This window comes from Poecilia formosa, unplaced genomic scaffold (assembly GCF_000485575.1).
Source record: "Poecilia formosa unplaced genomic scaffold, Poecilia_formosa-5.1.2 Scaffold279, whole genome shotgun sequence".
Taxonomy (NCBI): domain Eukaryota; kingdom Metazoa; phylum Chordata; class Actinopteri; order Cyprinodontiformes; family Poeciliidae; genus Poecilia; species Poecilia formosa.
The window spans coordinates 154,820-179,572 of NW_006800218.1; the positions used below are offsets into that span (position 1 = coordinate 154,820).

General features: G+C 40.2%; 2 protein-coding genes across 4 annotated transcripts in view; one reads left to right on the forward strand and one right to left on the reverse strand.

Annotated features, from left to right (window-relative positions):
- nme7 (NME/NM23 family member 7) overlaps nucleotides 1-11,144 on the forward strand; it is a 27,612-nt gene extending 16,468 nt beyond the window's left edge. For all 3 annotated transcript variants that reach the window (XM_007571351.2, XM_007571352.2, XM_016681382.1), the window contains 5 exons: nucleotides 370-434; nucleotides 1,269-1,337; nucleotides 1,561-1,662; nucleotides 7,921-8,028; nucleotides 10,825-11,144. In XM_007571351.2, coding sequence (XP_007571413.1) covers nucleotides 370-434; nucleotides 1,269-1,337; nucleotides 1,561-1,662; nucleotides 7,921-8,028; nucleotides 10,825-10,857 — 377 coding nt within the window. In that variant the 3' untranslated portion in view covers nucleotides 10,858-11,144. The remainder of the gene's footprint in view (nucleotides 1-369; nucleotides 435-1,268; nucleotides 1,338-1,560; nucleotides 1,663-7,920; nucleotides 8,029-10,824) is intronic.
- On the reverse strand, nucleotides 10,908-22,834 carry atp1b1a (ATPase Na+/K+ transporting subunit beta 1a). The gene is made up of 6 exons (XM_007571350.2): nucleotides 22,575-22,834; nucleotides 17,048-17,176; nucleotides 15,553-15,708; nucleotides 15,190-15,371; nucleotides 12,552-12,635; nucleotides 10,908-12,438 (listed from the first exon to the last, which is right to left on the reverse strand). The coding sequence occupies exons 1-6, from the start codon at nucleotides 22,666-22,668 to the stop codon at nucleotides 12,169-12,171; spliced, it is 915 nt and encodes a 304-aa protein (XP_007571412.1). The 5' UTR covers nucleotides 22,669-22,834; the 3' UTR covers nucleotides 10,908-12,168.
- Between the last annotated feature and the right edge of the window lie 1,919 nt (nucleotides 22,835-24,753).

Consider the following 24,753-nt stretch of genomic DNA (forward strand, 5'->3'; position numbering starts at 1 on the left):
GCATGATGCAGCCACCACCATGCATGATAGTTGATGCAGTGGTCTTCGATCTGAACGTCAAGACTCCTTCAAACATGCCTCTCACCATTGCGGTCGAGTAACTTCATCTTTGTTTTATTCTAACAGCAAATGTTAGTTCTGATCAAATATTTCTAATTTAGCCCTTCAGTAAAGTTGAATATTGTCTTCCCACCCTGGAAAAAAAAAAGTCAAATTAAGTAAAGTTCTGATCATTATTAAAAGTTCATTATTAAAAATTCTGCCCAGATTTTTCTCTGTATTTAAGATGTATCATCAGGATACATCTGAACTCAAACGAGCATGTATAAATCGGTGTAAGCTTGTTGAATGTCTCTGGTGTGTTCACAGGTCTGACTGGGAAGATCCTGAACTCCATACGTGAAGCTCGTTTTAAAATCGCCGCTCTTCAATTGGTGAGCGTTCGACACGCATTGTTCACACCCTCCGATTTAATGTCCTTGGATTTAAAATTGTTTTCATTAAACAAAAAAAGGGAGACAAACATTTGTCAAAAGATACTAAAAACAATGTAAAAAGGAGTATCAATTTTGGTTTGCAAAAAAAACAAAACAAAAGGTATGTGAAGAATTGTTTACACGTTTCTCAATAATCAATAGAAAACTCTTAACTGGTAATACGGCAGTCAAACCGTTCCTCTAATTGCTGAGCTTCTTTATGTTTCCCCTGGTGTTTGGACGATTTATCTGTGGTGATGAGCTTGTGATGTGAGAAGAAACTTGTTGATAAAATGAAAAGAGTAATTTATACTTACATCTGCCCAGAGTGTCAGTAACGTTGCACATAACTGTAAATAAAGGAGGAATCTGGTTGAAACCCTGCTGAAGGCTGCAAAACAACATGAGCAAGAAAACAAACCTAAACATACAGCAGAGCTCATGGACTTATTTGTTGTATCAAAGCATGTTTATGTCTTTAGAATGGCTCAGTCAAAGTCCAGACCTAATTTCAGACAAAAATTGTAAATAACATCTACCTGTTTTACATCCATGGTTTCATGCCCTAATATTTGTGATGATATATTAGTTTTTGGGGGTTTTTGAGCTTGTTTAAAAGCTGCTGACACCCTTTAGAAGGAAGCGTTTCCATCTGATTAATACACTTTCTTTTCTTAATTCTGTGTTCTTCTGTTCAGTCTTCATAATCTAGTTGGGATTTTGCCTGTTTTTCTTTTGTATTTTTGTTTTACTTTATTTTTTTTTAACCTCCTCGTTTTTATATATTTACAGTTTAACATAGACTATGCGAACGCAGAAGAATTCTACGAGATCTACAAAGGCGTCGTCACGGAGTATCCTGTAAGTGTAAACATGACAGTGTTGTGCCATCATGGCTATCATGTCTCGCTGCTACATTTGGTTACACAAAAACAAAGGCTCACCTTGAGAAGATCTAGGGAATTGATTTTTTAAAAAAAATGTGTCACAGGAGTTGAGCTCCTGTGACACATGGAGCCATTATCTGAGCCATTATCTGTGTGTTTCCTGAGTCTGTTGTCACATTTTTGAATGGATGTTTCAGGGTATGGTGACCGAGCTGTGCTCCGGACCCTGCATTGTGTTAGAGATCCAAGGCGCAGATATACCAAAGTCTTTCAGAGAATTATGTGGACCTTCTGACCCTGTGAGTACCTCTACTGTTCTCATTGTGTCTTACACCAGCAGCAGCAGCAGCCAACTTAATGTGAAGAACAGCAAGAGGGAGTTTGGAAATGTATCCCTTTTTAGATTCATTTTTGAATCACTATGAATTTATCAGCCTCATGTTTGGTGAAGTTTTATACATTTGTTGTTCAGAAATCCAATTCTTACAGGAACCCAAACATTTTTTTTAATCAAACTTCTGTTGTAATTTTCAGCAGTGCACGTACGCTGCAGATGTTTGCTCTTTATATGGACTTAAATCTACAGTTAGATGATGTAGCTCTGATCTTTGTCACTTTTTAATTGAAATCTCCAGATATGACATTCAATTTCAAATCAAGGTGGCTTAGCTTGTTTTGATTTTATGGCTTTATGCCATATATACGAAAGAGTTTATAGCTCCAGCTAACACACACAGTCCTGAAACCAATGGGTGAAGTGTGTGTGGGCGTGTTTGCCGTTGATTACAGCAAGGACAACACTTGATGTAAAATCCGATGAAGAGGCTGTGCTTGGTCAGCATGAGTGCTGTACAACATACCTGCAGACTTTCTCCTACAAATGCAGCTGCGACCGATGAGTCAGCTCTGAATCATGTTAATAATTTCAAAGGGTCAGCTTGTTTTTCTCTCCAACGCAGATCTTTTCAGTTGTTTTTTTTTTCTCTGTTTCATCATCCATTTGTCCTCCCTCGAAAAAGTCAGAGTTGCTCTTTCCATCAAAGCCACAAAAGAGGAACAAGCTTCTGATAATTAGCTAAAGGAATTTATCATCACATGTCTATTAGGCTTCTCTTTTCTTTTTTTTTTTTTCTCTAAGTAACTACAGTCATATTTTCCTTTAGGAACGTTAAGACTGAAACCGCAACATCCCTCTGATTGTGTTTTTAATCCCTTAAATATTCAAAAAGCAGCAGCAGTAAGAACCAGTTCCAGTTTAAGCCTGGAGAACAAGAGATGTAAATGAAAGTTTTCCAAGTACCACTGTGCTGTCAAGTCACTTCAAAACCATACGACAGCCAAAGTTTGAAATAAAGTTTTCCCAACTAAAGTAACATAAGCGATCAGAAAGAGCCCTTGAAGTCACTTTTCTAAGAGGTGTAAATTTTTTAAAGTTCCTTCAAACTCCAACCCAAGAATTCCAACATGGCTGCCATGTGTTTAGTTTGTAGTACCTGTGTTTTCTCAGACGCTCTTACAGTACTGATAAGTTGGGCTTGATCTTATTTCTAGAACCAACTTCTAATTCCAGAACAGGGGAGGCCTTAACTTTTATGATGACATTTATGGAATGAATTGTGATGGCAATAAAGTGACGATAAAAACTATTTTAAAATCGGTCAGCCTTTCTTGTCAGAGCCTCGCAAAAGATAATTCTGCTCTAAAAATAACACCGTTATCATAGAAAGTACCACAACTGAGCTGCTAAAATTTACAAATATGAACATATTTGAAGCACTAAAAGTCACAATTATTGTCATTTTGTCAGCTGGAGCTGGGCAATATGGGATTATAATTTTCTCTTGAGATTTATTGCAGTAATGATGCAGCGATAAAGTAAAATAGTATTTCAAACTTAGCCTTAGATCGTATACAATGTTCAGCCAACAACTCAGTGGGCTGCAGAATGCAGCTGGTTTGCTTAATATTTGCTTTGTAAAGAGTTCAAAGAGTTCAGCCCACCTACCATCAGTACCACTTGCACCAAAGTCAGAAAAAAGCAGTGCAATAAAATGGAACAGGACGAAGGTGATGGTATATTTTTAGTTAAAGGGTTTAATCATTTTGACAGTAAGCATGCTAACTGATGCGTTTAGAGAAGTCTGTGTTTGTTCTTGGTAAATATGAGCTTCTAAGTAGTCTGAAATCCTAAAAAAATGTCACTGTGAAGGGTACATATGGCTTTTGGTGACAACAGCTTTGTTAGTTTCTCTCATCCCGACAGTAAGCTGAAACATGGACTCATCTGATCACACGTTGGTGTCCTGCGTTGTTCTGTCCATCTGTGACGCGCTCAAAGAGCTCAGTGGCAAACTCTGTCAACAGCTGATATATTGCTTGATTTTTGTATAACCCAGCATCAGGTTACCGTTCTGGTTGTAGCACTCGACAGTGTTAAGAGGTAGGTACTTCTGGGTCACGTTACAAATGTGCACAAAACCCTGACGACATTCTGCTGACGGCGAATAAACGTAACTTCACAATTGCTGTGTTTCCATTAAACAAGAAACGCAATTAAAATGTTATATAAGTTTATTTAGTCGTTAAAGAAGCATGCAGCGCTGTCATCCTCCAACTACGTCCTGTAACCTTCCTGTTTTCCGACATTAGTAGATCACGTGACTCGTGTGATGCAAAAAAAGAAAAATGTTCCTATTGCAGTTTTGCCAAATACACCAATTTCGATGTGGCTGAAAAACCATCTCATGCTAGCGCAAAAAAACTTTTACCAAAAAATTTGAGTTTTTTTGAAAATTGTCGTGTTTCCATTAAGCAAATTTATTTTCGTAATTACAATTTGTGCAATTTTATGGTCGGTGGAAACACTTCGTGTTTTCATAACACTTTGCAGTACGACAAAAAGACTAGAATGTTGTATAAAGCCGTGGTCTTAACCCCCCCAAAAATTCCCATATTTTACTTACTATTAATTTTATCACAATATTTTGTGGTGCTATTGTGATGACGATAAAGATTACAATAAAACTACTTGTTACCTATTTTTTAGGTAACTGTATGGCTCTGACTGCATGGCAAAACATATACAACTCCACAATCACAAATACTGTTCTTGAAAAACTTGCCCATTTTAAACAGGCTTCTTTAGGACGACACTTAACTTAAAAAACGTGATTCGTCTCAGAAAACTCCACACAGGAACCGCATGTAATCATTTTGTCAAACAGTGGAGAAAACAGCAAAAAATAATCCCAGTCATACTGCCAGTTTTGTTTTTTTATTTACCATCGATCAGTGAAATTTGTCATCACAACGATAAATCTAAATTCTTATCAGGACAAGAAATTGTTCATGATAAATAATAAACGATACAATAAAAACCCACCCAAGCAGAATTTATGTATATTTTTAAATAGTGACGGTAAAGTTGGCGGAATAAAGGTAAAATTGACAATCAAGATTGTTGCACTCCTGCCTCCCTCTGTGAAGTTAACATAAAGCACATCTGAAAACATACTCTTACTTCTCAAACTATTTCTTTACTTTATTTTTGACACTGCTGAAGAGGTCGCCTCGTTCATCTGCTGCCGTTCCGTTCTGCGCCTCTCGCCCCGCTCGGGACTCTTTGACGGTCAGCACTTTGATTGCTTCAGACTTCCCACACCGAGAGGGAGGTCAAGCTGTTTCATCACCGTGTGACCTCAGGCTCCCGCAGCAGCATTTCCTCAGCGCTCACCCAAACGTTAGCAATCTCTGTCTTCAGCTGTTTTAGATTGCGCTGCCTCAGTTTGCGGCGTCTGGGTGGCTCCCAAAGTACGGAACCTTTCCTTGTTGACTGGAGCGTAAAGACATTCCAGACGTTATTATGGAATTAAGAGATAAGGCTGAACTTTCTCCGTAACTAACTCTGCGACTGGACTGGAGGAGGTCAAAGCGTCTTTTACCAGTAGGAGGCTTAGGTTATTTGTGCTGAGAATAAGCTATGGATTTGTTCCAGCTGACTAATCTATAAACGGCACAGGTCTGATGGGAATCACCATGACTGTACAGCTGGCTGCTGAGGTCAAATCAATTGACTCTAATGTTTCCTTATTGGAGAGAACGTAAACAATCCCAGTGCAAAAGGAGTTGCACACAGATTCACACCTAAACCTTCCTGCTGCCTTGCTCCGCAGCCGGCCAGTCAGTCACGGGGCCGTGCTCTTGTCTTGTGACGGGGCCCTGATGTGAGAGCGAGGGGACACGGTTCTGCCCTGTTAACCGGTTCTGAAGTGCATTCCACAGAGATTGATTTTCCTTAAAGTAAATGCTTCCCCTTTAAATCAGTAACTGAGGAAGCCATGTCTGCTGCATGCAACAGTGGGCCGTTGTTACATATATTGTGTTTCATAACAGCGACAAACGAAGGGCGTAAAAGGCTCTCTTTGTGCTGGAGGCTATGTTTTTTTTTTCTTTGATTTTCTTTCCCATAATAGGTAAGATGACACCGGCTGCTGCCGCTGTGATAAATTTAGAGTTGCTGTTAAATAATAAATACTCTGATACCCCTAAATAAAGCTCCATGTTGCAGAGGTCGTCCACCTGTGATGGAGTTTAGATTTCCTAAATGAAAAAGCAGGCCGGGCCAGAATTATTTGCTCGATAGTCGCGTTGGGCTCGAACTTCTGACACGTTTTTAATAAGTGCTGGAAAGCATCCAGCAAAGAGAAAACCAAACGAGAAAGCACAATATAAAGTTGTGTTATGATAGTTTAAATAGAGGAGTAGATAGTTTAACCTGTTGAGGAAATAAAGACAGTAAGTAGGCAGCAGAAGCAATCAGACTGTAACTAGTGCGACGTAATGCTCGCACACGCAGCAGATTGGTCCTTGTCAGTCGCACATCCAGATGATTTACACCTGATTCACCCTGCAGTCACAACAAGCAACAGAATGGAGCTAAGCAAAGGCTAAAAACAGGAGAAGTTACACTGCTGAAAGCAGGAAAGCAGTAAAATGTTGGGTTTACTTTGTACAGCAGAATATTAGTCATATTGAGGAAAAAAAAATAAAATTCATAAAATTCTGAGAATAAAGTCATAACATTTAATTCTCGTAATACAATTTTATTCTGATATTATTTAGATTTTATTCTTATGATTTGTTATTATTATTGCTATTTTTATTTATTTATTTTTCATTTTTCTAGTGTGGTCATAACTTAGGGCTCAGACCTATAAATAAAGGTAATCAGTTGGGTCAGGATCTAAACTCTAACTTAATGTTGTAATAAATACATAAATATGGTGAGTCAAACCCAGGCTTAATTGGCAGATAAAGGCATATTTTCAACATTTACTCACCATGTGAGTTGCCTGACTGAAATTGGTAAGCACTGTGTGTGTGTGAACGCCGTGGACATCCTTTCCCTGACCTCTGCAGGGTGGGAAGGACATCAGACATTTCTGGGCAGTCATGTGACATCTAAGTCCTTACTGTCCACACATGGTAGCAGTTACAGGAACCCCGGTCCGTTATACTTAAGCGTACCTCATCGCTGGCTATACGGTTACAGGGAGCAGCGCCAAAATAAAACCAGGTGGTCTGAAGTTGAACTACACCTCCTGAAGTCCTTGAAGCTCCAACCTCATCTTTGCTTTTTCTCCAAGGTTGGATTTCAGAGAATTTTCTTTCCTTGACAGAGTTATGGAGGTTACAGGAAAATGTTTGCTAAGAGTCAGTCCGACCCTTAAACATGGAAAATTTCACATCCCCTCAGGCTTCTGGGGCATTTCCAAACCGTCTTACTACTGGTTATCCAAGATTATTGTCAAAGATTATTAACAAAGGTTATTAACAAAGGTTATTGTCCAAGATTTCCACGGACAGGGAGTCAACAGTGTTCTTAGTAAATGAATTATTCACAAGCTGCCCCTCCTTCTTACGGCAGACGCCGTGGGGAGGGTTGCATTGCCTGGAGACGCGCATGGCAACGGAGCCCAGCTTTGACCTTGGGAGTGTCTGACATTGAAAGGAAACAGTCATTTAGACTCAAAAGAAGAAGAAGGGAGAGGAAACAAGCTGTGCAACTGTAGGACAGATTTGTGATATACTGATATATGGGAAATGCTTTTAAGGTTATTAAAGAAACAATAGAGTTCAATGGTTTGTAATGTTCCCCTTTCATCCAGTCCAGTGCTGTCACTCGTTAATGTGAGCTTGACATAAAACTGAAAAGAAAACATCCCTTTTAAGTCTCCCTCCCCATGGAGTCCATGGAAGCTTTTCTGCGTGTCAGTGTTTGTTTTTTCTTTTCTTTTTTCTTTTTTTTTTACTTCTCCTCCAGGATCACATGATCAGCTGCTGAGTAATCATAGTTTTATTAACGCAGCAAGAGGACAGGATGTTCACTTTCCAACCTCAGCTGTATCATCCACGCAGGAGTTTGACGTCTGGACGCCGGAGCACGTGTCACCAGCTGCTGCTGCTGCTGCTGAAAGTCTCAGCTGAATGACAATGGGACGGTGTGTCCTTGTGTTAATCAGGAAAGATATAACAATCAGGCTGTTTTCATTCAACAGGAAATCGCACGACTCCTCCGTCCCAACACGCTGCGCGGCCTTTATGGCAAAGACAAAGTGAGGAACGCAGTGCACTGCACAGACCTGCCAGAGGACAGTGTTCTGGAGGTGGGTCTCACACACACACACACACACACACACACAGTGACCAAATTATTCATAACCCTTAAGCTTTTTTAGTTTTCCTACATTTTCTCATGTTACAAAAAAACAACATAATAGTGAAATAAAAGGTGAAAATGCATTTTCTGATTTTTTTTTTTTGCACAAATGCAAATCTGCTATTGTATGACACCCCATAATAAAATCCATTCCAAACACCTGCCTTCTAGAAGTCGCCTGATTTACAAGTCATGAATGAGAAGGATGCAAAAAACTAAAAAATGTAGGTACCCTAAACACATACCCAGAGGTACACACAGTGTGATTTAGATTAGAGGTGCCCCAGTTTTCTTAAACTGATCTCATCTCCCTCCACAAAGGTCTGAAAATCATCCACTGTCCCCTTTTGCTCTCCCAGGAGAGTCCTGACCACTAATATGAATTACAACAACATTCAGTTTCTGTTTGGGATAAATAAAGTATCTTTGAATTGAATTTGAATCTGCACATGCTCTGTTAACAATAGTCACCTGCTTTTGCCAACTTAGTAACTTTGTCCCTATTAGGCCTTCTGCAACAAGCAACAAATCATTTAACCACATGATAAATTAAAACAAGCTGAATCATTTCCATTTAGCGTTTTCTTCTTTTCTCTCTTTCTACTAAAAACTGGGTGATAAAAGTCTTCAGTCTGGGACTTAGATCTACATCAACCCTTTTATTGAAGGACATAATTCATTTAATTTATTGTCTCTGTTTTGTTTATTTATTTTGTACATTTAAAATGTCTTCCAGTTCTAGTGCTGCGTATTCATTAAAATTTAAACTTTATTGAACAATGTGTTCTTACATTATGAGGCCATTGCCAGTATTTTACCTGGTCTCAAAACAACTTTATCGTTTATCGCAATAACTTCCGGAACATTTTATCACCCAGCAAAATTTGTTTTGTTATTGTGGCAGGCCTGGTTGCTATATTTAGCTTCTTTTCAGGCAATTAAAAAAGAATCAGAATCAGTGATCAGCTGGAAAACTGCAGTCAGTGCATCCCTGGTGTACAGCAAAGCCTCACGTTTCGCATGAGAGTATTGATTAATTGTGAAAGGCAAAAGCACTCCACACTTTTCAGATTCCATTTTGTAAAAGAAAAGAACGGTATACCTTTTCTTCTTGTTCCCAATTATGAACTACCAATAAACTACATGGAAGTGTGTGGCCATAGCATGACTAACAGAAGAAGAGGAAACAAATGGAGGAGTGTGTGTGTACTGTTGCTAGACTCCTTATGCCACTCCCACACGTTTCCATCAACACGACCATTCTCACCCCTCCAATGAGTCTCGTCATTGTCTTACGGCCCCGTGCATAAGCAGCCACCTTGCATTCGTCCGAGAACAAAGCCCCCTCAACTCTGTGAAGCCGCGTCTTTAGACAAGTCCCATGACTCCGCTCTGTGGGCCGGGGCAACCTCAGATCACGCTGGTTTTGAGGAGAACAAGAGTGGCAGAGGAATTTGAAACAAAACCATTGTTTCGCAGGCAGTGGGTCTGACCAATCGGACGTCATTGTTCAGGAGAACTCCTGATCTGTAACCCAGGACAAACGCTTCCTTGTTAAACATTAGCCTGTGGCCAACTGGGCTGCCATTTTCCCAAGACTGGAAACAGAGCGACCAAGAAAGGGCCTGTGCAGAGGAGAGGGGCTGAGTGTTACTGCACGTGATGTCAGACACCTGGGTTCAATCATGAATTAGATGAATAATAAATGAATTTAGATAACACTGTGATACGTTTCCTTTAAAGATGCACTGCAAAAGCACAAAGCCTTACCAAGTAACTTCGGTCTAGTTAATAGCACAAACGTCTTGGTATCCTTGCTGACAGTAAGACAAAACTAACTTACAAGTAAATTTTCAGCAAGATGTAAGAGCTTGTTTTAAGTAAATATTGATTAATATTAATATTGATAACTATCTGTTCTTTTGGCAGATATTTTTACTTATAACAAGACAATTTTCCCATAAGTGAAATAATCCACCAGTTATTAACTAGAGTTAATAATTCTTAAGTTTTTATCAAAACTTAAGAATTATTAACTCAACGCAAGCTCCTATATCTTGGTAAAACAAAGTTACTTGTAAGTTGGTTTTGTCTTATTTCAAGTGTACTAAGACGTTTGCACTAGAAACATTTAGCAGTGTGCTAACCGGAATGCCTCATGAAATCAACCAAACTCTCTGTTGGGTTTTCTTTGCCACCAATAGAAAAAGTCGTTTTTTTTCTGCCATTTTTATTTGAAACATTATGTAATGACAAAATCTAAGAAAAAGCTTTTAAGTGCCTTTAATGACATCACGAGGCATAAGGAAACTGATCTGACTGCTTTTAAGTTCCTCTATTTGTTTTTCCTCTTCTTTCACTTCAAGTTTTGATTCTCTAATTCAAAGCTGTGCTCTTACTTACTAGCTTGTGTGGGAACCCTGCAAGAAAACGTATAAATAATAAAAAACATAGATGCACACTGCTTCCATGTTTATTATTGATTCATTTCTTTGAGCATCAGGGTTGATGGGAATGAAACTCAAGAGATTTTCAGAATCTGTGTAGAAATCAGCTAAAAGTCCTTCGTGTCGTAACGCCAGCGGATCAGCTTTGCTTCTTGGGGCTCTCGTGATGTCATCTGTACAAAGCAGAACAAGCTGTTTTCTTCTGTGCTTTTTCAGAACTCTGTTTAATTGTTTGTTTGTTTGTTTTTTCCACATTTGTTGGTGAAAATAAGAGTAACTTGGCATATCTTCTCCAGGTGCAATATTTCTTCAGGATTTTGGACGGATGAAAGCTAAGAAGGAAACACGTCATTCACCAAACACCACAAGGACTTCACTGTTGTCTCAATTTTCCGTTTATTGTTTCAGCCTTATGCAGATTAAATAAAGTGACAAGATCAGACTCCTGATGTGTGTTTTTGATCTCAAACATTGAATTAAGTATTGTTTTTTTTTTCATACCCACTACAACATCTTTATTACACATGATACTGCATTGTCTCTGATTTTCTCAAATGTTTTAGACCAGCAACTTTGGTATTGGATTCATAAACATCACACGTTGAAAAAAGGAAAAGAAAAAGAAAGAAAAGAAAAAAAAATGTACAACTGCATAAATATAAAATTCTTCCATTATGAAAATGGCTAAAAACATTCAATAGTAAGTTACATCACGGAACGTGACGTCTCCAGCAAAGCAGATTTCAAAAGCACTGAGTTGCCACGGTTTCCATGGAGGTGACAGTCTTCTTAGGCTGGACCCACAAAGCTTTTACACTATGAATTAAGAATGAACTGATAAGAGTATCAAACAGAACTGTCGTCTAACAAAACCTAATTGTGAAGCAGAGGAGAAAAAAAAAAAGAAAAGAAAAGTGAGCAAACATATTCTACGGCAAACTTGAATAAGGAAATGCATAAAAACAAAAAAGATGGAGCGCAGTCATCTTTACTCAACACATGGGTCTTAAAGGTTCAGAGTACCATGCTAGTATTTCAGTTAGTCTGAGCACATTGACAAACACTCCACGCACTCACATAAACTACAGACGCCTGCACGGACACGAGCGAGCGCACACACACACATGCGCGCACACACACCTTGGACCACTAAAGCAGACATAAGACAGAGGAGATCACGACGGGGCTAGCCTACAAACTCTGGACACTTCAAAAATATATAGAAACCACGTGAGGATGAAACACCATGGGGGGACAGAGACACAACTCGCTACACATCAGTAGTGAAACTGCAGTTTTACAGTAATCGATGAACATCCCATGGCTCAAGGATTTTTTTTTCTCTATTTTTCTTTTTGTTTCTTTTTTTGTTTTTACCCTCCCCCCATTTACAGTAGAATAAATATTTGCTATTGCTACCTTTTTTTTTTTTATTTTTTTTTTTTTCTTTTTTGCGTATTTTACATTCTAACTCTGGACAGAAAACACGGGAAAAGCTAGTGTAAAGCACACGGATTAAGTGTAGGTCCTGTAAATAATGAATGTTCAAAGACTAGTGGTGGTTGTTTTTTGTTTTTTTAAATCTGAACTCTTGAATATCTTTCTACGTTGTTTTTTGTGTGCGCTCATCGTGCCTGGGGTCACGACTTCGAGGTCACGGTGAACTTAACGTCAAAGCGTCCCTGATAGCGGTCTTTCTCGTTGTAGTCGATGTTGTCACCGTAAACTTTGCACTCGATGCGGAGCTCCTCATCCAAGGTGAGGTTGGTGAACTGGATGGCCACCAGAGGCTGCAGGTAATCGGGATGCAGGCGCTTGCCGTAGTAGGGGTAGTACTGCAGGGGGAAACCGGCGAGTCCCCCAAGCCCGAAGTACTTGATCTCTCCAATCTTGCCTTCGTCTTCGTCCCTCTGTGGGCAAGGCGAGAAACACTGAGTTAGTACTAACCAACGAGCGGGGAAGTCCTTGGTTCTGCAAACCAATGGTAATTCTTGAACAGAAGTAATGAAATACACAAACTTACCTTGTTCTTGCAGTGAATGGGGATGTAGTTTTCAAAGGTTTTGCCTTTCAGAGCATCTGGAAGGGCGGTTTTGTTGGTAGGAGGCTAAAGACAGAGCAGAATTCCACACTGACTTTTTTTTGTCATAAAAGTTACTCTAAAAATTCAGCCTAGGGCTGGACAACATGGCTGCAAAACGCATCAGGAACAGATAAGCATTTTGTATCAGTCCATATCAATAATTGTTGATTAGTGTTTATTTTTAAATATCTGAAATACTTCCAAACTGATGGTGTAGCTTTTTCTGTTTTAACTACAGATTTCACTTTTTTAAAATATATTTTTTAGGCAGTTATGAGGCACGGTAGCGAAACTTTAAACTGCTGCTCAACAGGTTGTTGCTAGGTAACAAGAGAGCGAGTTAGTGGATACAACCAACCTTGCTTAGCTACGAGAGGTTGAACAGTTAAAGCCTTTCCTCTGCCTACATCCCCCAGAATGCTGTGCGGTTCTGGCTCGGAGTTCCAGAACCATTCTTGACCATTCTATCAGACTTATTATCTATTGACATTGAGCACGTGTCTATGCTGATAAGTATTGTTATTGGCTTATTTGTTCAGCCTATTAAAAACAATAATTTAACTCATCCTACAGAAATTTTCAATTCTATCACCAGTCATATGATGCAACAGGAAACATGCCAGCTTCAGGGCTGATCTGCAGCTTCACTGCACTCATAGGAACGTTTGAGATGTAATGTGTGTGTGAAACCTGTAACTTTCATGTTTCATGTTGCTGGGCTTCCCCTTTAGGTGAAGCATGTTTCTGTGAACCGCCTGAATCAAAATCATAACCCGCTGGGTGGAAAACTCACCAACTTCCCCATAGCCGGGTCAAACAAACGCCCAGGTGCTCTTACACTTTATTAAGCACTTGCTTCCCGTCAGTTTTACATCTAAGTTTTGAATACTAGAAACTACACTAATAAACAAATATAAATTAATCATGTGCATGATAATGCTTCAAAATTTTATTTTGAGCAGGTTTACATACATTTATGCTCAGGAAACACAAAAGACTGGACAATGAATCGATAGTAATATGCATCGCCTCTGACACGTGATCGATGTCAATAGGTATAAGTATTAAATAATTTCACTGCAGAGCCGCACAGCATTCTGGGGGATGCAGGCAGAAGAAAGCCGCTCAACCTCTCACAACCAGCCAAGGAAGGTTGGTGGCATCGCTCTCTGGTTACCTAGCAACAACCTGTTAAGTAAGCAGCAGTTGCAGGTTTTGCCACTGTGCCTCAAACTGCATGGAGTGAAAACTGGATAAAACTAGAAAGCTCAAGTCATCGGTTTGTCAGTATTTCAGATATTAAAAACAAAACACAAATCAACACTTATCGATGACTGATATCGACTGATGTATGAATGCTCACATCGTGATACATTTTCAGCCGTATCGTCCATTGTCTAGCAGAACACTGTTAGCTAGCTAAATGAATCAAATTAGTGTTCATAATGCTTTATATATAAGGCATGGATTTCATATCATGACACACCAAACCGCTCTGTGCTTTACTGGCTAACTGGGATGACAGACAGGGTCAGCTTTTTATCCCTCGACTGTATGGAGACAGGCAAGTTCCCTCTCCCCCGCCTGTTTCTGTGCACTGCTGCCCAGCTGACTGAAAAACCTTCAGTGCCTTCTAAGAAAAACAAATCTTCGAGTTTGGAAAGATTTTAGGTTATAAAATCGCTCCTGAAGCAAAGATCAAACTCATCTGCAGATATACAATCAAAGCCAGGAGAAGGGTCTTAGAGCTGTCAAACACTCTTGTGTACACGCCGCTCCTACTCTCCCTTTTCTCCTTTCTCTCTGCTACGTTACTGCTAGTTCCCCACAACGGAGCCTTTGATGAGTGCTAAGGCTAGTTAGCATAGCTACCGATAACTGCAGATAAACAGTTTTGCCTGGAATGGTTAAGTTGTTTGTCCACCGTTAGCACATTAAGCAGCAGGTACATGAGGATGATTAACAGCTCTAAGACCCTCCCCGTTTTGCTAATTGGTTGTTTCTGACCGACAGCGTTTTTGCAAATGGCAATAGTAACACTAGGAGGAGGTGGAGGAGTTTGACTTTTTTTCCACAGATTATCTGTCTCATATGTTCATGACATAGTGACAAGTTAAACTTTTTTTTTTATATAAAAACTACATACTGTAGCCTGAAATAAACATCAGAATCAGAAGATGACACCTAATCAATGAATGGAAATTGAAATTCCTGATTGGCTGTTTGTTTGAGAGTCTGGAGTAAATGCCGTGATAATTCCGAGAATCTAGTATTCACAGAATTATCAACTGTTTGCTGAACTGTGCTAAGATGTAGGATCTTTGAAGTGGAAAGCTTCTCTTGCATTTTTCAGTTTCAAGACAGGATGACAGGAGTCTGTGCTAACTATTGTGGCTCTATCTGCTTCCAGTAGAGGCAACCTCCCTCAGCACAGAGCTTGTTTAAGGAGGATATAAACCAGCAACAAATGTTAAAGGACATCTGAAGCTGAGAAAGAAACTCAGAGTTGCTGCGGTTTGGTTTTAATCTTTTAAAGGAAAAACAATTGAACCAGCAGCTTCATGCATGGGACACACACCTTTGGTCTGAAGTTGACGATCCTGTTGAGCTTGACGATGAGGCACGGCTGTCCTTTACTGAAGCCGAAAGTGTCATCCTTTACCCCAGAGCAGTTTTGAAGATTGCTTCTGAGGAAACGGCAACTTCTCTTCACTCCTTCTTTGTCGAGTTTGCCACGATCCACGTATGTTTGAGGCAAGTCTGCAAATAGTGAATCGAAACACAAACACACACATAAATAAAACTTACTAAATCCAGAATTCAACGTGTTAGATGTGAGAAAATGATCAAAAATTGAACCAGAACCAAAAACTGCCAAATCTCCATAGCTAATTGTCACACGGCAGCCAGTAATCAAATGTGATGATTCCTTGATACTTGCCATTGCAATCGTCATAATTATTATTTTCTAACTGCTTGTTGTCGTCGTATTTCTCGAGAAACTCCTTCATGCTGGCGATGTACTTCTTGTACGAGTCCGCATCTTTCACATTGAAAGTGATTTCAGATTTGTCGGAGCGGGGCGTGTGTGACAGACCTGAGGAACATCAAAAAGTTTGAGTAAGAAGAAGGAAATCAGTGAAAATTATAACCAATATGTAAAACAACAACGACAACAAAAAAGCATAACAACAAAACAAAATCACTGCAGAATGATTAGTGGAGAGGGAAAACAAAAGCCATAGCAAGGTTCTGCTCTTTATCTTAAGACAATGTAGGGTCTTGGGGATTTTCCTCGGATGGTCTCAGGCAGCTCCTGGGAGTGGTAATTTTCCACAGACCTCGCGCACAAAAGCTCCCAAGTGAAGGTGTGGCACCGGGGCAGAGTGAGATGGGTTCGAATGGCAATCAAAGACATAACTCTCATTAACCTTTCCTCTTTTTTTTTTTTAAAAACCACTGGGTGGATTTATGCGTCGCCATATACTTAAGCAAGAGGCCGGGCGAGAGAGAAAAGTGTCAGAATCTCACTTGTGAAAAGTTCACCAGTCCCCTGCCCCCACCCATCCACTCTCATGTGTCTCTCTCTCTCTCTCTCTCTCTCTCTCTCTCTCTCTCTCTCTCTCCCCCTCTCTCTCTCTTTCTCACAATGGAAACTTTTAGCCCCAGAGTGGAAGGCGGGTTGAGCTCAAGAAAAAGAAAAAAAAAAAAGAAAAAAGAAGAGTCTCTCTGCTTCCTTGTTCGTTCCTCTAGTGGAAACTTGCTTCAGCTCACCGTCAGGCCAACACTTTCTGCCAGGCTTCTGCTGATCTGGTCGATTGTCGGGCGGTCGGTGGTTTGAGAGCGGCAGGAAAACGGAGCCGGCCGTCTACAATGGCTGCTAAAAATACCGCAGAGGCTGAAGCATGTGCTGCGCAACATGATGGGGTGGAGGAGGTGTGGGGAGTGGGGTGGGGGGGAGGCTTGGCACCTATGAAAACAACTTAGAAAAACGACAAACGCTCTCTGAGCTTGCAGGAGATTTCTAAATGCTTCTAATGCAACGGCAGCATTTGAATTTTAAACACATCCCCCCCGTCTCCACGCAGAGATTGTTACAAGCTCATTCAGGGATGAGAAACAATATTATTTTCCTCTAAACAATGTTCAACAAGCTCTCCGTGTAAAAAGCAGGCTGCTGTGACTCATAATCCCAAATCGTTTCAGTTCCCCCGCACCCTGAGGGGGGTAACCATTGACAGGCTGGGAGAGAGTGAAGGACAAAATGGCTGAGCCTGTTCGAGGTCAGAAAGACTCCGGATAGAGTAGCTGCTCAGAAGCACACCTAAACCGTTTGTCTTTCTCCCGCGGCCGTCCGACAGCGCCGCGCCGTCGTTCGGCAACCGGCGGATCGCTCAGGAGGAAGCGGGGTCAGAGGGAAAAGTTCCTGGTTTTACCTGGGGGAGCCACTCTGTCCTGGTGGGTGGGTTTGAACTCGTCTATCGTCAGCAGCAGAGCCTGAATGGTCCCGATGAAGATCGCAGCCAAGCATCCATAGAAAATCACGTAGAACAGGAAGATTTTCACTAGAAAGAGAAACAGGTGGAAAGAGGGCCGATGGTTAGAGACGCACCAGTCAGGTCAGATGCTGACAAAGCTTCAATTTTTTTCTAATTGAAAACAACAATTTCCCCCTGTTAGAGGTCTGTGACTGCCTTATCTTTGTACTCTGATACACTTTTTGGAGCTGAATTAAAGCTGCAGAAGTTAAACCAAAAGTGTGTATCAATTCCTTCATATTCTGTTGGAATCAGAGCTACTTACCGTTTGAGATATTTTTATTTTAGGTTTTATAGTCCTTAGGGAGAAATTAAAGGGAATCTGTATTGACTGACCAACCTGTAGTTTAACTGCACCATGTTAGGAAAACATGCAATTCTGATTTAAATAAATACTCTTTTTTTTTCTCACCACCATTACTGAATCTATAAAAAAAGAGTAGTAAAAGTTATTACAGCTGGCCAATTAATATACTTTTGGCATATAAAACAATGAAAACATGACTTTAAAAAGTGCAACGGGCATCCAAACATGGGCATCACACATTGCAATAGGCATCAGACATTGTCATGATGAGCAATAAATCAATTAATCGCACAATAAATTCAAATGAGTGCGATAATTCTCATTTGGACTACAGTCATTAAAGAGACGTTCCTGTTTAATATCGTTGAAAAGCCGCCATTTTGAGAAATGCTGCAAACATATGACACTCAGGACGAAGTAGTTGGTTGGCACTACCTGCCTCTTTTGCCTGTTTTCCCTGTCTTGACCTGAATGATTACTATCTTTTGAAATGCAATTTTGGCTATCGAGACTTCATAAGCCCTTATAATTACTATTGCGTTGCTTGTTTTATTTTTAAACTGTTTTCCAGTTGCGTTGTAAAATGTTTTTAGAAATTTGAGATTTTATCTTTGAGAAGGTGTACTTGCATTAGTAATTCATTGTAATTATTATATGAGTTGAGAATGGTCCAAAAATGACAATATTATTGCTTATTGCAATCATTTCTGCGACAAAATTGTCATCCTGTAAAATCTGTTGCTGTGACCGGGCCTAGTTGTTATGACAATGATAATTCTGATGTGCAAGTGCAGCCAGCAGCTACTTCATTAATCTGGACTGTAGCTCTTAAAGCTCTTTGTTGTTTTATGGACTTAGAGAAGCATTTAACAACTGAAGCTCCTCAGGCTTATTTGTTTTTTCCTTTAAATAAGCTCAACCTAGCGTGAAGTTTGAGAAATAATACACATTTAATTAGCTAAAACTCTCCTCATTCCAAAGCTGGCGGTGAAAGGAGTCTCTCCACACTTCCAGCCCGATTCAAACTTTACGCCAATTATGTAACGGCTGCAGAGCCACGATTCCAGTGCGACAGGTTGAGTCACTGTCAGGCGCCACTGCTCGCTCTCATGCGGACATCCCCCCACCCTCATTATCCCCACCCCCAAAGTGTCGCTTCCAACAGGTTTCTGGATAACACACGCTGTCCTCATCTCAATAAACAAAGAGCTCCTTTGTTTATGTTCCTTTAGTGGACTGAATCTTATTAGTTTTCCTTGTTGGTAGAGTTTCATTAAGGTTCATTGAGGGGGGTGGAAGAGGGGACGGCATACATTACTGTTAAAGTGTGCACCTGCTGTTGGCTGCTTGGAAGAAGTCTTTTTGTTCAATCACCCCTGTAACAGTTCAGTTTATCTTGCTTGGTAGCTAAAACTGTCAAGTCTCGACAGAACCGCTGATCAAACGTTGTTGTCTTTAAAGCAATGCTTAGAAAAGGTCAGCTTGTTGTGTTGCCTAAACTTGACCTTGTCAAGATGTGGAAAAAAAAAACCAACAAAACATCACATTCTGCACCGTTAAACTCTCTCTGCCAGAGTTCATGTTGTTTCCTCTTCCTCACTTGCGCCTTATGAAACTCTTCCCTCCACTTCCAGGTTCTCGTCCACATCAACCGGTTTGGCGAGTCAACGGCCTCCACCTCTTGAACAATAATCTCTTGCAAACAGACAGCAGGGGAATGAGCGGGCTCACTGGGCCCTCCCCCACTCAAGCTCTCTGGTTGGCTCCGATATTCTTCCCGCACGTGTTTGAACGCAATAGACGACATGTTTTTGGGTGATACGATCTCATCAGAAGTGCAGAGTTGGGAATGGGTTAAAAAAAAAAAAAAAAACGGAGGTAAAGGGTACAAAATGCCTCTAGAGAGAGTTGAACTTGTCGTTGGCGCGGTGACGCACCTGTCAGGAAGTAACTGTAGACATGCTGACATGTCACACACGTGGAGGAAGACAGTTTTTTTCTCTCTCCAACACTGTGCCACTCGCTGCCTGTTGTGAAAAGGTGAAGGGAATTTGCTGAAACAAATGTTTTTCTTCTCACAGCTTCTCAGGCAAGAGAGCCAATCAGATCTTCCCAAGTCAACTTGTGTTTGCTTTATTAAAAAAAAACAAAAACATAACTTTGGAGTCATCCAAACATGAATATGTTCATATAAAATTAGTGAAGCCCCCAATAGCGCCTAGCCTAACTAACTGATAGTGATTTCCAGTGGTCTTAAGAGGTCTGAGACCATTGGAAATGAGTGTTTACTTTTAAGGACTGAGGATGATTAAAGAAAAAAACATGATGTGATGTAGGATTGTGATAGAGACAATAACTTAGAATCCAACAAGAAAAGAAAAGAAACACAGCAGAATCAATGTATCTACATCAAAGAAGCTATAGGTACATTGATGTATCAACATGAGATACATTAATGTATCTAATCTTATAGTGGAAGTTGTTGGGATTTTGCAGCATTGGGAGGTCATGAATGAGAGCCGATCCTGGAATTTCTCCGATTCCGAATACATTTCTGTTCTTGTACCCATGATTTCAACAAATGAAGGAACCGGTTTTGAACAGCTGTCTATTCATTAATTCTATTAATTAAAATTTGCCTCAGCAACATAATTAAATAAAACATCTCTGGTTAAAGTCAGCCTCTTCACTAAGTCGTATCCCGCTTTGTAGCAAATTTGTCTCTGCCTTCTTCCATTTTATGCCAGTCTTTATTTCTTTTTATTCAGGCTGTCTTTTTGTCTTTTCAGACAACTTTAGTTTTTTTTGTCACAACTGTCCTGTCCATTTTTATGTTCATGGGAACAACTCATTTTGTTCCCATGAACTTAAACCATTCTCTATCAGTAATTTCAAAACTTATAGTCATTATAAAATTTTCTAACTTTATGTATATTTAAATTTCAGCGTACAATACTTTAAAAAACTTTTATATTCTATGCAATTTGCATTTATTGTGGTTCTGATCCGGTGTTAGGACCCCTGCTCAAACTAATATAACTCTAAGCAACTTGTTGCTGGTGAGTAATGTTTATTGGAATCACATAATCAAATTTCCGCTCAAGTTAAGTTAATTGTGGAAAATAGCTTTAAATCATCGATGGTCAAAGAAGGTACAAAACGTTCCAGAGGCGAATGTAAATCAAGCTCCAATTGTGAAATTAAGTATCCAGTGTAAAATATCAATAATAGTAAAAAAAAAAAAAAAACATAAATAAAACTCCAAAATTGTTCTTATGGCTTTTGGTTTATGTGATTCCAGAAAATTGAGTTTCATAAACACGCCAAACAAACCGGGAAATCTAATAGTCTCAGAAGCGGAGTGTGGGAAGAGGGGAGTCTGGTTGACAGGCAGAGTTTGAATGGAGAGCCCCTCCCCCCACCGGCCTGCTGCGACGTGTTGTCCTGTTGAGGGCCCGTCCCCGCTGATCTCTCTCCATGTTTGTTAAAGCTCAAAAAAGTATTCACACTACTGAAACTACAGCAGCTTTAGACAAACATGTGTATAACGGGCCTCTTTTTCAGACTGTCACCGACAGCTCCTTGTAGTTCACGTGCTGAAAACACAAACTCTTAGCCGGAAATATGTGAGGGCAGTTCAAAAGGCAGGCCGTAGTTCCTCTCGGCTTCCAAAGGACGTCACAGACAAACCTGTTGCTTTCAGTGGACACTTTTAGCAAATGAGGCGTCACTTTCCCCCCTCCACAACAAACACAGGACGGACTCTCACGAAGTCTCACTGCGGGCATGGTAACATTAGCTCTGTAGTGACACGTGCTGATTGAAATCTGGCAGAAAAGTAGCTCCCAAGAGTTCGCCATTGGGCAGCACGCGCCAGCTGTGACGGAGCATTTGTAGGCGGTACGTCTACAACTGCTCGGCTTCTTCCTGCCCCTACCCCCCTACCTCAAAGAATGAGACTTGTTTACCTCCAGCTTTCATTAAGCTTGGAGTAACGAGCGCATTAAACTTGCGGAAAGCGTGCCAACCAGTGTCTCACGTCTTTGAAAAGGGGGGGAATAAATAAATAAATAAATAAATAGCTGGGAGAGACAGGCAGACAGAGGGGCGGCCCATGAGACATGTGAGTCGTGATCGGCTCTCTAGCACAGCACCGTGTTCCCAAACGGTGAGACTCGCGCCGCAGCCGAATAAAATAAAAAAATAAAATAAATAAATAAAAAATGGTGATCATTTCTAATTGGTAAAACGGTTTAGCAACAGTAATTAGGACTGTATAACGACTGCCGTTTATCCTATCAAATCATCCCCCAGATCTGCCCGCATTAGTCAAGCTTCCACATCCGTCTTAAAGTATTGAAAACAGCGCTAAAACGATTATCAAGAGTTGGATTCAATAATCCGGGATATGAGAGAAAGGTGGGGCCTAGCAAAATTAGCCATCCGCTTTGTAACTGTAGAAATGTCCTCTGTTTCCGCTTACTTCTCCTTGGTGAAAAAAAAAACAACATTAAAAGCGTGGAGGAAATCACAAACATTTAAGCCAAACTCGTTTAGTGGACGGTCCTGGCCCACAACAATCTGTCCTTCAAGATGACCTTTTTCTAAAGGGCAATAATTGACTGGCACAACATGGGCTACGCCTACGGTAATCATTGTCTATTACAATTGTATTATCTGTTAACACTATCTGAATCCAGATAAATAATAAAGCCGTCATCGCAGAGATGTCATTCAGTTTAAGTGAGAGTTGATTGGTTTATCGAGCTTATTAATCAGCTTATATTTTTCACTACTCTTGATCCAGGACAAACTCTTCGAAGGAAACCGGTTTCGTGTTTGGTGGCTGGAGATGAAGTTGAGCTTGTCACGGATTTAGAAGACAAACTTCTCCCCACAGTCTGCACTGAAACCGAAGTCACGACTCGGCGTGTCAGAGCTTCTGTGCTCTAACAGGTGCTGACTGTCTGCAGAGTGAGGAAATGAGAAGAATAAAAAATGGTTTCCATTCTCCCTTAGAATAACAGAAGGGGCATCATCCTTCACGACAGGCGTCTGACGAGAACTGGTTCAGTTCAATGAAGGGAGGAGGGAAAAAAAAGAAAATGGAGTACTTACACCAACTGCCCCCTGTTCGTCCTAGAAACTCTCTCTTCTCTGAATTCCACAGAAATTTCCTCCATCCGCCGTCGCTCTCCTTTTTCCCAGCCATGTTACCTCCACAGAAATATCCCCCCGGTTTACGTTCTGTAAAGGTTTGACCGGAGTTTTAAAAAGCTGCGACTGTTAACCGTCCTTCACAGGAAACACGAAAGGACAGTTTCGTACCCGACTCCTCCAATTGTACCACTCACAATTTATCTCGCGGGGAGCAGCTCCGCCTGCAAACTCCTGTAATAAGTTACCATCGAAGAGGGAGGGCTCAGCTCAGCAAATCACAACCCTCTGCTGCGTTTTGCGTAAGAGGCGAACCGAGGAGGGGGGTCGCTCCAGACAGGAGACGCTTATCAACGTACAGAGGTGTGTGGGGGGTGGGGGATTGAGGTGCTACACAGAAATTACCCATTGGTTGTTGCAGACGTTTAAACGATACCTGTACCGTTTGCAACCGGTCCGTTTCCCCCAATAAACATCGGCGAAATCAAAGGTAGCTCTGCATGTTCAAAGACGAAAAACTGTGACAACATAGGTGTTAACAAGCAGAGCCAAAATTTGTACTCAAGTAACAGTAATGTTATATTGTATGACAATAATTCTACTCAAGTAAAGCGTATGGAGCTGTAAAACTTTCCTTAAAAGTACAAAAAGCTACTCAAATACTCTGTTAAAAAATAGAATGGAACATGCAGTACTTTAACTTTTATGTAACAACTAGCTTACTACAAATAGTCCTAGTCTATCGCTAGTTTTAATTTAACTTCAAAGCAGCAAAATTGTGCAGATAATAAGCCCTTTTTCTTTTTGACACAAGCTACATGCGTAAAAGTTATAATGCACTTCTGAACTTGCTGGATTTTCTTCTAATTCTTAACAGAGCCCATTCACATCAGACTTTAATGAGTAAAGTCTGATGTAAAAAAAAACTTTAAAAAAATCTCTGTGTATTGATTTCACAGTCTGGAATTTATCATAGTCTTTAACTTTTTAAAGACTAAAAAGACTAATATACTGCTGTTATGACTAAAAAGGGCGGATATGTTCCAGTCACCCATGTACACAAAGGTTGTATAGACGGATCTTATTGTTTACATCCGCAAAATTTACATCCGGAAACGTCGCGCATGCGTACAATGCCGGTGGGGGGAAAAAAAACGATTTTGTACTTGCTATCCATAGCCGCGCGGCCGCAGAAGAGCAATTCCGTAAAAAAAAAAAAAAAAGAAACCTGTAGATGTAGGTATTATTAATTTAGTGAGGTGCGCCACAGAAATGGAAAATAACACAGAAAACCCGATGAAGAACAACCCAAAACCACTCATATTCTTTTTTCTTGCTCTGTGTCGGTTTTACGCTACAAACAGACCAGTTGCCATAACAACTGACTAACGGTTCCATTAGCCGACATAGCATCCTGATATATGCATCCTGATATACTTCTTTTTTAACTGAACCGAAACAAACATAATTTCTACATGACCGTTTGACTAAGCTAGCAAAACTGATATACTTCCTCCCTCTATTTTTTTTAATGGAAATTTTTACTGACCTGTGAAATGTTGGATGGTCTTGTTTTGACAATTAATAGCAAAACACTGCGTCTCATTTTCTTTTACATATCACGCATACATTTAAGATTTAGGATGTTAAATTAACAAATGATGGTAGTCATCGTCTGCAAGCAGTTTTTTGCATTCTATTGCGCTGCCTTCCAACAGTGGGCGGGATCTTGCATGCGCCTGACGTTACGTTGCAACGTACTCCGGCCCAAATGGCGCATTCTGGCTTTTCAGTGAAAAAAACTGGTTCACTAATAATAAGTATACTGCTAGTTAGAAGTTAGCCTGTTTTTAAGCAGCTGTATTAAATATTAGCCAAATTAAAACAGGTTCTAAATGTGCCAAAAACAACATGAAACAGACTAGCATGGAAGCACTTAAATATGAGCTCAATGTTAAAAATAGACAACTAAAAAGGACTTTATAATCGGTATCATTTTAATATTTTTCCAGCTTGTAGGACACATGCTAACTAACGTCTGACTTTAAAACAAGAAACACATGCTGTTGATGGCCTTGAAGCAATAACACAATCAAAGCTATTTTAAATAATCATTTCAGTTTTTTGCATATTCTTTAAT

Excerpts from the sequence above, each read along its gene's own strand:
- atp1b1a (XM_007571350.2), bottom strand. The coding sequence starts at position 22,668 with ATGGCTGGGAAAAAGGAGAGCGACGGCGGATGGAGGAAATTTCTGTGG. Across the intron at positions 12,636-15,189 it reads TCGTCAACTTCAGACCAAAG|CCTCCTACCAACAAAACCGC; the intron begins GTGTGTGTCCCA and ends CTCTGTCTTTAG. Across the intron at positions 12,439-12,551 it reads CCATTCACTGCAAGAACAAG|AGGGACGAAGACGAAGGCAA; the intron begins GTAAGTTTGTGT and ends CCTTGCCCACAG.